Consider the following 15374-nt stretch of genomic DNA (forward strand, 5'->3'; position numbering starts at 1 on the left):
GTGGGGTATTGGCTAATAAACAATTTCATTAAGGGGCAGATTTATCAAGGGTCGAATTTCGAATTGAAAAAACGTTGAAATTCAATTTCAAAAAGACCAACCAAAATTAAGTTGGTTTATTTTGGATCGAATAGGTCCGTTTCCAATCGAATAGGTCAGTATTTGGCCAAATTCAGATTGTTTGAAGCGAAGGAATATCGCATTCAGTCAAAGTCGATTCAAAGTTTTTCCCCCAAAAAATTGACTCCAACTGGGTTCTAGGAGGTCCCCCATAGGCTAAAACAGCAATTTGGCAGGTTTTAGATGGCGAATGGTCAAAGTCGAATTTTTAAAAAGACAGTACATGATAAATTTCGATAATCGAATTTTCAAATTTTTGGCGAATTCAAATCAAATTTAGACTATTCCCTAGTCGAAGTACACAGAAATAGCTCTAAATTCGATTTTTTTCAATTAATAAATTCACTTCAACCTTTGATAAATCTGCCCCTAAATGTTTATGAAAAATATCTTATTCCTAAAGTTTAGGGGACCTTAAATATAATTTACTGTGGGGGTCCTGTAACTTCTAATTATACCACTAGTCTGGTTATAATATTCATTTATAAAAGCTCAATATTAGTATTTATTTCTCAAACTCATATTAGAGACGATACAGTCTCAAACAGTCCAGGACGACTGAACTCGGCGAATATAGTACGAATATATACGTCACGAAGGGTTATGCGCAGATGAAAGGAAGAGGCCGGAACTTTTTGTGTGACGTCATTTCTGCCGGTGACCGGATGCGCATGAGCAGACGTGTCTCTTCTTGTATGCGTCTTTTGCTGTGAAGCGACCTACACCGGAGGCACAATGAGCGGGACACTGGCTAGGATTGCCGAGATAGAGGCCGAGGTGAATGAGATGCTTGCAGGGATATCGCTTATGGCGCTGTTGGGAACATAGTCCAGAGCACGTGTGTGAGGTTAAGAATAGGGAGGAATGGTGTATTGCTGAAGCAGCTGAGAGGACAGCAAACGCTTAGCGCTGATAATGGGCGACTAGTGACCTGTGTGGCAGAAATGAGTGTGACATGCCTGCTTTCTTTCTTTCTCGCAGATGGCCCGGACACAGAAAAATAAAGCAACAGCCTATCACCTGGGTTTGCTGAAAGCTCGCCTTGCCAAGCTGAGACGTGAGCTCATTACTCCAAAAGGAGGTGGCGGAGGAGGACCCGGAGAAGGTATCGCAAAGGCTGGCTCGTTGCTATTGCTTAAAAACCCTGGCAACCAATAAGTGGTTTGTAGATTAATATTGAAGAAAAGAACAAGAAATCCACAAAAGAATCACAATGCATGCTAAAGTGCATTAAAGGCAAACTTTCCCTCTTTCTAAAATTGCAACAATTTCTTAAAATTCAACAGCAGCTGGGGATGCACTTTTTTTTCTTTTTTTTCTTACTTCTCAAACTGAGCAACATTCATAAATATGGAACCTGTCACTCTTATGATCAGCATTAGTTCCTGACTCCAGCCTGCTTGCCTTATTATGTTTTATTATTATTATGATAAATGACCAATGTATGTATAACTCCTGTAACAAGCACTTTGATACCTAGTAGCCTTCCAACACTCCTCCATGTGGCCTACAGTAATATTGTGATACACAAAAAGGGGGTTGTAGGTGCACTCCAAGGCTAAGTAAAACCTATAAATACAAAGGAAGGGAAACTGATCAGGCCAGGATAGCTACAAACATACTAAAGTGAAAAAAATGCACATTCCTTGGTCCCCTGTTTCACAAGTAATTTAGTATCTGTACAAGTGCATGTATTTTAAAATTAATATATTAGTATTTTTTAAATTATAAATTGTAATGATATGGGGGAGGATGAAGCCAAGTTAGACCAGTACCTTGGTCAGGAGACACACATCCCAAGACATGCTACTGCGCAAGGAGTTACAAACCTATGAAAAATGCAACCAGAATTAAATAATTAGGACCACCATATGGGTTTACCTTGACGTGGTATGGTTGCTTATTCATTTTATGATCATAACTTTGTAACTTACAACCCATGCTTTTTTTGAAATACATGCACTTGCCCAAATACTAAATTGCTAGTGTATGTTTGCAGCAATATTGTGATGATGAATGTGTATAGCTTCCATTTTATAATTTTCACTAAACTGAGCACTTATAAATGTTAACCGGTTAATATTTTAGCCACACCCCTGACAATTAATTCAATTGTTTGCGTTAAAGACAGGTCAAATATAGCAATGTGTCTCCCATAGTGTCTTGTTTAAACAAAAAAGTCATTTAGATTGATCTGCCTTTTCTCTTTAAAACTAAGACTAACTTGTACTTGACTACTAAGCTTGTATAATTCCGCTGATGGCAAAGCAATCCTATGCGGTTTGTTTTATTTTTACATGCTGTTTACTAGACTTAAAGCATGGTGCTTCACATTATGGAAACATTCCTTATATAGAAAACCCCAGGTCCAACAAGCATTCTGGAAAACAGATCTCAAACCTATATTTCAGATCAACAGTGTATCTACTGCCAAATATACCTTCAAAAAGCAAGTCTGTGTACTCCTTTACAGAACGCACAGAGCCTTTTTTTTTTACTGTATTGGTTTTCTGCTATTTTGCCAGAGCCAGCTCATATTGCAAAATGTTTCCATTTACAAATATTGGGCCAATGTCTGTTGGACTGTGATTGGATTTGATTTCTGATTATTGGATGTATTTATTCTTGCTTTCATAGGACATGGGTACTCTTGTAATGATCAAGAGCACCAAGGATGCAGATTCTTTTAATTTATTTTTTATTGATCTAGCTCTGACATTTTACATGTATAATTTTAGGTTTTGATGTGGCAAAGACCGGAGATGCTCGAATTGGGTTTGTTGGGTTTCCATCTGTGGGGAAATCTACACTGCTCAGTAACTTGGCTGGAGTTTATTCTGAAGTGGCAGCCTATGAATTTACCACCTTGACAACCGTTCCTGGTGTGGTGCGATATAAAGGAGCAAAAATTCAGGTGTTTAATGTTGTATATATAATAGCTTGATTAAAAAAGTTTTAATTTAGCAGTCTTTTTTCAAAGGTTGATCTTAGATGCTAAACCTTGAAAAAGTGTTACTTTTGGATATGGATTATCTTGAATATGTATAAATATTGTCTACAGCATTTTCTTAACAAAAAATCACAAGCCAATTTAAACCAACTGGAACCTTAGTATGTATGAAAATGTAACTCTTTCTGGATTTTCCCTATTTTTTTTTTTTAAATTTATTACCATTAAAGTCAATAGAAGACATGTTCTAATGTTGTGCAATATTCTGTCTCAAGCATTTTTGGTGTCGCAAAATTCAAGTGCAATCTAGAAAACATAACCAACAGATTTGCCCCTTAGACTCAAACTATGGCAGACTATTGAGATAGCATATAACTAATATTATATATAATAATATATTATATATAATATTTAACAAATATAATATTTTCAGTGTGAGGTAGTAATGTACTGAATGCAGCTACTTTAAGCTCAATAATTATTCTTGTTCATCATGCTTTTATTTTTTTAGTTGCTAGATCTTCCCGGTATCATAGAGGGAGCAAAGGATGGAAAGGGGCGTGGTCGCCAGGTCATTGCAGGTAAGATCCTTTATTTTTGAGGGTTAAATGCACTCTCCTAGGATAATGGACTGAGATGTTTTGGTTTGTTTAGTTGCTCGAACATGTAACTTGATCCTTATTGTTCTGGATGTACTGAAACCACTCGGACACAAGAAGATCATAGAGAATGAACTGGAGGGATTTGGAATCAGATTGAACAAGCAGCCTCCAAACATTGGATTCAAGAAGAAAGACAAGGGCGGCATAAACCTCACCGCAACAGTAAGCCAAGGACATGGGCATAGTAAAAGGGGAAGATATCAAAGAGGCTCAAAAAAAGGGGAAACAATAGCAGACCTATTTTTAAAATGGCATTTATGGTCTCTAATGCCGAAAACTTAGCAATAGCTAGTAGAAATATAAATGTCACAACATATAAGGTTAATTAGTAATTAATACAGAGAATTACTACATGGTGGCACAGAAACCAATGCACATAGCTTTAGAATTTAATAATCAGCCCTGTAGCATCAACTTAAATTACAGACAAACCTCATTTTCTGCTGGATAATTTGCGACAACCCCCTAAACTTAGCTTCTCAACAGCTGCTCAGAGCCCACTGAGCATGTGAGTGTCACAGACACTTTCCAAGATGGTGACCCCCTGTGACAAGTTTGAAGTCCTGGATCCTTGCTGCTATTGAGAAGCTAAAACTTTAGGCTGGTACATTAATTTTTAGGGTTTAGTTCTCCTTTAAGTTATATTATATTACAGAGAAGAGTGCTATGGTCACTTGTGTTAAGTAATAAGCTGACCACTCCACCATAGGCACGCACTCCAGCAACTTCTTAGACGCAGCGTAAGATCAAAGAAAGTCTTTATTTCACATCAAATGGGTGTTATCTGATGTGAAATAAAGACTTTCTTTGATCTTCTTCTGAGAAGTTGCTGGAGTGCGTGCCTATGGTGGAGTTGTCGAGTGAAGTATTTTCCCCAAGCTACGGGTTCGGGGCACAGCACCCGGACCTCAGACGATGGTGAGTGCTTCTGACTTTTAAAGACTGTATTTGATTGAACGACGGGTTCGGGGCAGTAGCACCCGAACCACAGTGATTGCTTGGTGAGTGCTTTTAAAAATAGTGAAAACGAAAAAAAAGCGACCAAGCTCTTAATTTAAATAATTAAGCTTGCAGCAGAATGTTGGCATGAATAGGCTGACGCTAGACAAAATTTCTCTATATTTACAAATGATACATGCCCAATATTAAAACTAGGGTCTTATTTTTATTTTCATAGTGTGCTCAGAGTGAGCTTGATAATGATACAGTAAAGAGCATCCTGGCTGAGTATAAGATCCACAATGCAGATATCACACTGCGCAGTGATGCCACTGCTGATGACCTGATAGATGTAGTAGAGGGTAATAGGTGAGTACCAAAATCTAAGTGTCTCTGTGAGTACCCTAAATACATTGTCATCTTTTGCCTTCAGAGCAGGCATAAATGCACTGTCGAGCTTTGGTGATACCCACAACTATTTGTTTCCATGTAGGGTTTATATTCCTTGCATCTATGTGCTGAACAAGATTGACCAAATTTCAATTGAAGAACTGGATATAATTTACAAAGTCCCACACTGTGTGCCTATCTCTGCCCATCACCGCTGGAATTTTGACGACCTTCTTGAGAAGATCTGGGATTACCTTCAACTTGTGCGAATGTAAGTCTGTTAGAAAGAAGCAATGAATGTAGATTAATAGAGTTCATCTTAAAATCACCTTTAAAAGTGTGGAATTATTATGATGTCCTTTTCTTACTGTTACAGTTACACCAAACCGAAGGGTCAGTTGCCTGATTATACATCACCTGTAGTGTTGCCGTGTTCTCATACTGCAGCAGAAGACTTTTGCACAAAGATCCATAAGAACCTTATCAAAGAGTTTAAATAGTAAGTTGTCTTCTAGTAGATTGTGGCAGGCAAGTCTTTGATGTTTGTTGTTTTACACGTGTGTCACTGGTACAGAAGAACCTATTGTATTAGGTTCAGCTGCACATTCATCCTTGTGAAGCTTTTATTTGGGGGGGGATTTAAGTAACATGACCCACAAGTAGAAAGATGTCTGTTGAAGCGAGAGAGTAGTGAGGTTGTTTTGGGCCTCTTGCTCAGTTTGGAAAAATAAGACTTAAAGGGGTGGTACACTTTTAAGTTAACTTTTAGTATGTTATAGAATGGCCAGTTCTAAACAACGTTTCACTTCTTCGTTATTTTTTTATAGTTTTTTTTTCTTCTGACTCTTTCCAGCTTTCAAATTGGGTTGCTATCGCTATCTAAAAAACAAATGCTCTGTAAGGCTACAAATTTGTTATTATTGCTTATTACTCCTCTTTTTTCATTCAGGCCTTCTACTATTCATTTTCCAGTCTCTTATTCAAATCAATGTATGGTTGCTAGGGTAATTTGTATCCCAACTACCAAATTGCTGAAATTGCACCATGGAGAGCTGCTGAATAAAAAGCTAAATAACTCAAAAACCACAAATAATAAGTAATGAAAACCAATTGCAAATTGTCTGAGTAACACTCTTTACATAAATGCTGTCCAACTGCGGAGCCGCATCCGGCCTGACACTACTTGTGTGTGCCATACTCTGCCTGCCCTATGCTCCCTGTGTGTGCTATACTCTGCCTGCCCTATGCTCCCTGTGTGTGTGCCATACTCTGCCTGCCCTATGCTCCCTGTGTGTGTGCCATACTCTGCCTGCCCTATGCTCCCTGTGTGTGCCATACTCTGCCTGCCCTATTCTCATTGTGTACGCCATACTCTGCCTGCTCTATGCTCCCTAAGTGTGTGCCATACTCTGCCTCTCCTGTGCTCCCTGTGTGTGCCATACTCTGCCTGCCCTATGCTGATTGTGTGTGCCATACTCTGCCTGCCCTATGCTCCCTGTGTGTGTCCTATGCAACCTGCCCTATGCTCCCTGTGTACTTCATACTCTGCCTTCCCTATGCTCCTTGTGTGTGTGCCATACTCTGCTTGCCCTATGCTCCTTGTGTGTGTGCCATACTCTGCTTGCCCTATGCTCCTTGTGTGTGTGCCATACTCTGCCTTCCCTATGCTCCCTGTGTGTGCCATACTCTGCCTGCCCTATGCTCCCTGTGTGTGCCAAACTCTCTGTACTATGCTCCCTGGGTATGCCATATTCTACCTGACCTGTGCTCCCTGTGTGCGCCATACTCTGTCTGCCCGATGCTCCCTGTGTGCCATACTCTATCTTCCCGATGCTCCCTGTGTGTGTCATATTCTACTTGCCCTATGCTCCCTGTGTGTGCCATATTCTACCTGCCCTATTCTACCTTCCCTATGCTCCCTGTGTGTGCCATACTTTTGCCTGCCCTATGCTCCCTGTGTGTGTACCATACTCTGCTTGCCCTATGCGCCTTGTGTGTGTGCGCCATACTCTGCCTGCCCTATGCTTCCTGTGTGTGCCATACTCTGCCTGCCCTATGCTTCCTGTGTGTGCCATACTCGGCCTGCCCTATGCTCCCTGTGTGTGCCATACTCTGCCTGCCCTATGCTTCCTGTGTGTGCCATACTCTGCCTGCCCTATGCTTCCTGTGTATGCCATACTCGGCCTGCCCTATGCTCCCTGTGTGTGTCATACTCTGCCTGCCCTACACTACCTGTGGAACATGAGCCTGGTAGGGTTGGTTAGCATCTGGAAATTGTTTAGGTGTCGATTAATCATGTGCTTGGGGGGGGTTGCTGTATTATCCACAGGGGAGGAGGAGGCACATGGATTTAAGCGTATGTTTTAACATTATCGACCCTCCACCACATAGGCCAGAAAAATTCTGGCCCTTAGTACCACAGAAGTTGGACAACACTGCTCTACCTCATACTAGAAGTTAACTCATAGTGGAAAACCCCTTTTTTTTTTTTTTTTTTAATTTTTTTAATTTTTGGGAAAGCAGCAGACTTTTTATATCAGTGTCTTCCTGTTATAGACTAAAGAACATGTCTACTCCCACATACAATTACACACACTTGTTTAAAGCTGTCACCTGTTTTAAATAACTGCCCTATACTCGTAAGAAATATATTAATACTAATTTATGTGCTTTGCTTTAAAAAAAAAAACATTTGTTGCGCACCTCTGTGTAACGTTCATGAATCCAATTTGTTTTTCCTCCCTTGTAGTGCCCTGGTTTGGGGATCATCTGTGAAACACAACCCTCAAAAGGTTGGGAAAGATCATGTGTTGGAAGATGAGGATGTCATTCAAATTGTTAAGAAATAATTCACCATATACATCTGCAATTGGGCATCAGTGCAGCATCTGTCCATTAAACTGTGTGCATATTTCACAGGCAGCATGCCAATAAAGCAGCACGTTTAATTTTCATTAAGAGAAACATTCACTCTTGAGAAACATAGAAGGACCCCCTCCCCCCCATCCTAGTTTGGCTGACAGGCTCCAGAAGGATTGCAGTATTCATGATCCAGGAATTTTATGTAAGTCAACTTTGGCTCCCGCATACCCTCTGGTAGATAACAAACGATACACATGTTTTCGTCTATTAGAAAACACACAAGTACTGTCCATACCATATATATATTGAACCATAAAGGTTAAAAGCCAAAGAAAGCCCTATAAAAGTGCTTTTAGTAATGTCTGAGTTGAATTGGATTATGCTCAAATGGAGAGCGGCTCTCTGAATATTTCACTTATTGCTGAGGTTCCTTGTTTGTAGTCCCCCTTGAGAACCTTCTAGCACTTAACTAAAAGCCATAGTTTATAAACATTATATTGTTCCTTTAGCGAAAGGCACACATCAATTTAATGGAAATAGTAGATGCTTTCTTAGCTTTACCCAGCAGTTTTGAATGTGGCACAATTCAGAAGGCTTGCATGCACAGCAGAAAGTCACTCACATGATGGCTATCAGGTACGAAGAGTAACTGCTTGCAGATATATATAGAAAACTAGAAAACTTGCCTTTTTTAAAATATTCAGTTCAATATTATACTTGCACTTGTAGTGCATACACCTTTTATGCAGCTGTATGAAGATCAGGAACATTCTGTGACTCATGCATTACAAATAAAAAGCCACAAATTTCTCCTTATTGTAAACAACCCCTTGCTTTTTGAATAGTAGAAAATCATGATCATGTTTAAAGATTTTGCAACTTCCCCAAGGGCATTGCTTGAGCATGGAAAAAGTTTTGACATTTGTGCCACTGAGGTGCTGCAATGCTTTACCTGTCATCTAGTTTCTGCTCAGGAAGTCACCAACTACATCTTTCAAGGGTGGGTATAAACAAATTGATAAGAGAAATGGCAGATAAGAGCATATACTGTTCTAGCCTGCCACTATGACTTTGCTAAACAGCCTTTACTGTGAAACTGAAACTTGGCATAATATATCCTGGAACATTTTGAAAATAACATGTCGTTAGTAATTGTGCACAAATACTAAGTATTATATCTCAATGCACTAAGGTACCTAGTCATGAATTACATAGCGTGAATCTTTGAGGCCCCTTTCTCCCCGCCCCCAACAATTGTATCACAAGGTGGCATTCTGCCTTTACCTACTGTATGTTCAGAGGCAGCACACATGTAAAGAAGGGTACACCAGAAGTCTTATGCATCCAGCAAGTTTCTGCTGTATCTTAAACACTGCCTTTCTATTCACTTTGCCCTGGTAGGGTTGCTGTTCTCTTTACTACAACCCCCTAACACTTTCTTTGTGTATTGAGACTATGGGATCCATATGTTTAATCTGACTCCAGGAAGTAACTAAATGGCATGTCTTATTATATTGGATCTTTTCCATTCTTTGTGGTAAAATTTAGTGCTTGTTCCTACATATAACAAGATATCAATTATTATAGTAACCATTCAAAGAAAAATGTCTGAAGATTTTCCTTCATCCAGGTCATGGTATATCTAATATAAGTAATTATAAAACAATTGTATTTGCTGAGAAATTATTGAAGACGTTTCATTACTCATCTGAGCAGTTTCTTCAGTTCAACTGACTGGTGTGGGAAGTTCTCGGCATATAGACTCTTCCACTAATCCAATCACAATGGTAAATTGTAATTCTTCAGAGAGGTGACATCTGAAATTCACAGAGGTGTAGATTCTGTGTTGTTAAAGGATTACCAATGTGTCATGCAACTCCTAGAAACAGGAGTTAATTGTGAGAGTTCCATGAATGGATGTGTGAAGTGTTCTGAAACCGCCGGGGTAAAGATGTTAGAACAGCATTGTATGTAGCAGACAGGTGGTGTCAAAGGCCCGTCTCTGTTCAGGATGGTTTCTCCACCTTGACATGAATCAACTCTTTCACGCCTCATTCAAACCAGCGGTCTTCTTTATCCAAGATTTAGACCTTGCTATCTTCAAAGGAGTGTCCCTTGTCTTTTAGGTGTAGAAAGACAGCCGAGTCTTGCCCTGTAGAGTTCTCCCTCCTAGGCTGAGCCATTCGCTTGGTGGGCAGTTATTTTGTCTCCCCCATATATAGATCTGTGCACTCCTCACTACATTGGACTGTGTATACCACATTGCTTTGTTTTTCTTTTGGTGTTGGAACCTTTGGGTGTACCAGTTTGTGTCTCGGTGTGTTGCTAGGTTTGAAAAAACACAGGAATGTGGTGTTTGTTGAAAATCCTCCTGAGTTTCTCTGACACTCCAGCTACATATGGGATGACTATGTTTCACCTACTATGTGTCTCTGGGCGGTTATTTCTATTGGTGTTCCTTTAGGGCTTGGTTGCTGCTGTTTTGACAAAGGCCCAGTCTGGGTAGCCACACACTTTCAAAGCTCCTCTGAGATGCTTTTGCTCTTTTTCTTTGGACTCTGTATCAGTTGCCACACATTCTGCCCTGTGGTGCAGAGTTCTAATGACACCCAGTTTGTGTTCAAGCGGATGGTGGGAATCGAACAACAGATATTGATCCATATGAGTGGGTTTCCTGTATATTTCCGTTTTCATGTTACCCCCCTCTTGGATGCATATAAAACAAAAACAAAACAGTCCAAAAAGGCAAGTTTGTTCTCGTGGACATCTTCCCTTGTGAACTTGATGTTATTGTCCACTGAGTTAGTGTTCTGTAAAGGCCACTTCATTGGATCTGATTTTAACCCAAGTGTCATCCACATATCTGATAACAGCGACTCTGTGTAGTTACCTGGAATGTAAGTATGGCCCTCCTTTCCACTTCCTCCGTGTACAAGTTAGCTACAATGGGAGAGACTGCATATCCCATTGCACAGCAAAGGTCCTTATATTTGAAGTATTTGGGGTTAAGGCACAAATCTAGCAACAAAAATACTTGGTTAGGACTGAGCTTCGTTCTGATGCTGAGGGTGTTATCTTGTTGCAGTCGATTTCTTACAGTCTCAATTGTCTCTGTTGTAGGTATACATGTGAACAGTGAAGTGACATCATATGATACCATTGTTTCTTCTGCCTCTAGTGTAATGCCATAAATGTTGGTTACAAACTGTTTGGCATTCTGGATATGATGCACTGTATTGCCTACCAGCAGGGCTAAGATGTTAGCCAAGAATTTTGCAGTGCTGAATTTATACTGCTGACAATGGGCCTTAGTGGGGCTCCTTCTTTGTGTATCTTGGGTAGTCCGTATAAGCAGGGCGTGGCTTCTCTGGGATACAGGCGGCGGTATAAAACTCGATTGATGGCTTTCTCCTTTTCAAGTTGTTGTAGGCAACCTATCACCTTTTTCTTCTAACCGCTGGTTGGGTCTTACCTTAAGGGTTCATATGTATTGCTATCATTGAGTAGTGAGGCTATCTTGCAGTGATAGTCAGTTGTGTTTGGGTCCTTAATCAGAGAACTGAGAGCTCCCCTGTCTTGTGTAGTAACGTTAGAGGGAGGTGTTCTGGCACTTTCAAAGAAAAGAAAGCTGAGGAGATCCACCCTCATATAGAGTATGCATGCACCAAACACAAGTACACAACCATATATTACAGGCATTTTAAACCTAATACTTGTGGCGGATGATTTTATACCCTTCCTATTCCATTTTCCACACACAACTACTGCCGAATGGACTGAGGGAATTGTAAATTTCTGTAAGTATAATTTATGTTTTCCTTTTAGTTCTATCGGCAGCATAACAAAGAGATTTACAGAGAAATATGGGTGGTTATATCCGGCTCTACCATTGCCTACAAAACCTTACAAGCAAAGGCTGACTCAAAGGCAAGGCAAAGGCTGCTCGGGTTACACATATAGCACTTAAGCTCTGTAGAACTTAATGGTGTTATCTGTTATGCACTTTTTAACCTGTGCCATATAGCTAACTTCCACCGTCGCTACACAGCAGCTTGTTTATATAAAGTATAGTAGTGTTTTTGGAGCAAACATCAGTTTTACCAGTGCAGGGCAACAGTACATTACTTTACTTTAAAACAGTTTAAATTATTTTTTGGCGTTACTGTTCTGTTTAATATAGTTCCTTGTAGGCTAGAGCAGGGCGTTCCCCCACTCTCCTTGCAGGGGTAATTAAAACCCAAAAAGTGCCTTCAATGAAATACATGAGATGCTTCTTCCAAAGTTTCATAAGGACTAGAATTTAGGACTAAATATGGAGCCTTATCCTTGAGATTGACTTTACAAAGCTTTTGAGCAAGGGCATATTGAGTAAAGATGATCCAGAAAAAGCAGATTCTTTTAAGGTGTTTACAGCCAAACCTTTGTCAAAGACTTCCTGTAGAAATTTCAACACAATCTTAACTGAATGTTGACTATCCACAGCATCATTCCTTTGGCACCAGGACTTAAAAATACTCCAGATCCTATTTTATATCTGTTTGTCATAGATTTTCCTCAACACCCTCCCTGTCAATGGAATAGGAGGAAAAACATGCAGCAGAGGAAAATCCAATTTATTGAGAGTGCTTCCAGATAATCTGGTTTGTCATCCTTGTAAACTGAACAAAACCTCTTGGTTTCCTTTCTGCCTGGTAGCCATCAAGTCTATTCACCCCAGAAAAATTGTAGATTAGTGGGAGCACTTACCGGACGATGGGCTCATAGTGCTGCACACCCTGCCGCCATCCCATGCGGTCAATTCATTCCAAGAAGAAGCAAAAACAGCGGACCACCGAGGAGTCCAATAAAAGTATAAAAAAAATTGAATTTTATTTATACCAGTTACAGCAGCAATGAGCCCTGGCTGCCCGCTTAACGCGTTTCGTAGCGTCCTGCCACATCATCAGAAGCTTTAAGCGTTAAGCAGGCAGCCAGGGCTCATTGCTGCTGTAACTGGTTTTTATATGCATATTAAATAAAAAGTCTATTCACCCCACCTCTTCAGTATTCTGTTGAACATGTCCTGGTCTAGGAACTATTTCCCTGGTTCCATTTGATTCCTGCTCAGGCAGTCTGCAAGAACATTGTCCTTGTCCCGAATGTGGACAGCTGATATCTGTGGAACATTAATTTCTGCCCAGGGCATAATCTTTTGGTTTGACTCAGGAGTTGCGCCCTGGTTCCCCTGCTTGTTTATGTAGGCAACAGTTGTTGAATTGTCAGAAATTACTCTTAGATGATATCTTGCGGCTCTATTTCATCAAGATTTCCCTTTGAAGCTGTTTCATATGATGTTTTGCCCAAGGAACTGCTTTTATAGAAGAGGACATTTAGTCCTAGGACACTTATAGACTCTCAAAAGGAAACAGGATTGGAATTCCTTAGATTTTGTTACTCCCTGTTTGATCTCCATAACTTCGACTGACAGCAAAGAGATTCTTATAATGTTTGTCTGGACTAGGAACCCCAAAAACTGCAAGGGAGGATCGAAAAAAAAGAACCTCTACTCCATTTCTTCCTATTATCCTGAGAAAGCCGTCCTTAGATCAGTGCTGTCCAACTTCTCTGGAACCGAGGGTTGGATTTTTTTCTGGCCTACATGGTGGAGGGCCAATAATGGAAGCCAGTGATGACCACTGCCTGTTAAACCACACCCATTTTACCACAAGACCATGCCCACATAATGGTTGGTAGCACACCAAAAGACCAAATGATTGGTGCTCACTGCAGGGATATGATTTTTACACTTTTTCTTTACTAGTTTACACTATGCACAAAAGCACAGAAGCCTTATAATACGGCTCTACAGTGCTAAGTGGGTTACAATTGTGTCATAACAACTCTCTAATAACAGCACTATGGAAAGACAGATTCCCTATGGGAGCTTAGGGTGGATATACAGACAGATCCACAGAAAGGCAGAAAAAGGGCTAAAAGGCTAAAAGTTGCATACACACCTTAAGAAAATACGAACACAATTATTGTTCTGACTGTATTCCATCAACGGAACCAATCTTGTCACCACAGATCACTGCTACTCCAGAGAATAACTGTTTTTTTTTTTTTTTAGACAGGGGATTATTGTATTTAAATGTGTTTTATATGGCCCTAGGAGTGCACCCACAACCCTCATTTTTTGTACCTGAAATGTAGCTGAAAGCAGTAGCTGAGCTTCATGTGGTTAGTGCACCCTCAAACCCACCCCTTTAAATCAACGGTGGCCCTATGTCCTTGTTGTTTTTTGATCAATCCTTGGTTTGGGCAATTTCTCTCCCTGAAAGCCACAAATGCTAGCAGCTGGGGAGGCATTACGCTTTTTATTACCAACGCCTGTGAGACATTATTATATCTGCTATATTATTATATCTGGTAACACTTCCACAGACTCACACACATTACACCTATTACACTCCTCATTTAGCTTTTCCTTTTTCATCTCCTTCTACATCTATACCCACACCTGTACTTATACTCACACACATAAGTGTGCACTTATATATACAACTTTACTTTGTCTTTATTATAGTCTCTTCACAATCACTTTTTTTTTTTTTAAATGGGCGTTGGTCTGGGCAGTCTCCCCTTCAAAAGCCGCATATGCAGGTGGCGGGGGAGGATCTAGTCCACATATTGAAACCAAGGTTTTATATTTTGATCACAGGTAAACAAGTTAGGGACCACCATATGGGGTTTACCTTGATGTGGTATGGCGGCTTACCAATTTTATGATCATAACTTTGTAACAAAAAACCCTGTTTTTCTTTTTTTAGACAGGGGATAATTGTATTTATATGTGTTTTATATGGCTTTTTTGTCTCTGTTTAATACCTACAATGATGAGGGGCAACAGTAAGGTACTACCATCTCCCCTGCAGTCTACATCTGTGGGAACGACCATTCACATCCCAAATGTTCCTGCATGTAGGGGACTTTTTGGAAGGGATAAAAGCCACCTTCCAACCTCCACCTCAGCATACACACGTGCTAGGAAGAGGAGGGCCATAGACACCATGTCAGATTCCTCTGAACCCGAAACCTCTTTCCGATGAGAGGATGTGGGGGTAGACAATACTTGTGACTTGCTAACATTAGACCAACAATAGCTGTTTTAAAAGCAGATTGAATACTAGGAATGCAACAGAAAAAGACACACTCTTTTCTAGTACTTAGGGCAACTACTCTAACTATAGACACTGAATGGTTGCAGCCAGAGTGCAGCTCAGCTTTGACCAAACGATTTTACAACACATACCATATTCCAGGCGAACAGGGCAAGTCGGGACAGACCTCCCAAGTTGATACTGCAGTTGCACACCGATCAAAACAAACTGCTCTACCGACATAGGAAGCAGCTTTTAAAGGCCCCATGGTCAAAAAGGTGGAATCAGCTATCAAAAGAGCCTATTTACAAT

At 40.3% G+C, this 15374-nt stretch overlaps 1 protein-coding gene across 1 annotated transcript; it reads left to right on the plus strand.

The window, feature by feature from the left end:
- Positions 1–817: 817 nt before the first annotated feature.
- Positions 818–8015, plus strand: drg1.L (developmentally regulated GTP binding protein 1 L homeolog). Its single transcript, NM_001090544.1, is given in 9 exon segments — positions 818–897; positions 1102–1225; positions 2859–3034; positions 3582–3651; positions 3725–3894; positions 4910–5040; positions 5165–5332; positions 5438–5560; positions 7811–8015. Coding segments are annotated over 9 exon segments (1104 nt in total). The 5' UTR covers positions 818–855; the 3' UTR covers positions 7911–8015.
- Positions 8016–15374: the final 7359 nt, after the last annotated feature.

This window comes from Xenopus laevis, chromosome 1L (assembly GCF_017654675.1).
Source record: "Xenopus laevis strain J_2021 chromosome 1L, Xenopus_laevis_v10.1, whole genome shotgun sequence".
In the NCBI taxonomy this organism is placed as follows: Eukaryota; Metazoa; Chordata; class Amphibia; order Anura; family Pipidae; genus Xenopus; species Xenopus laevis.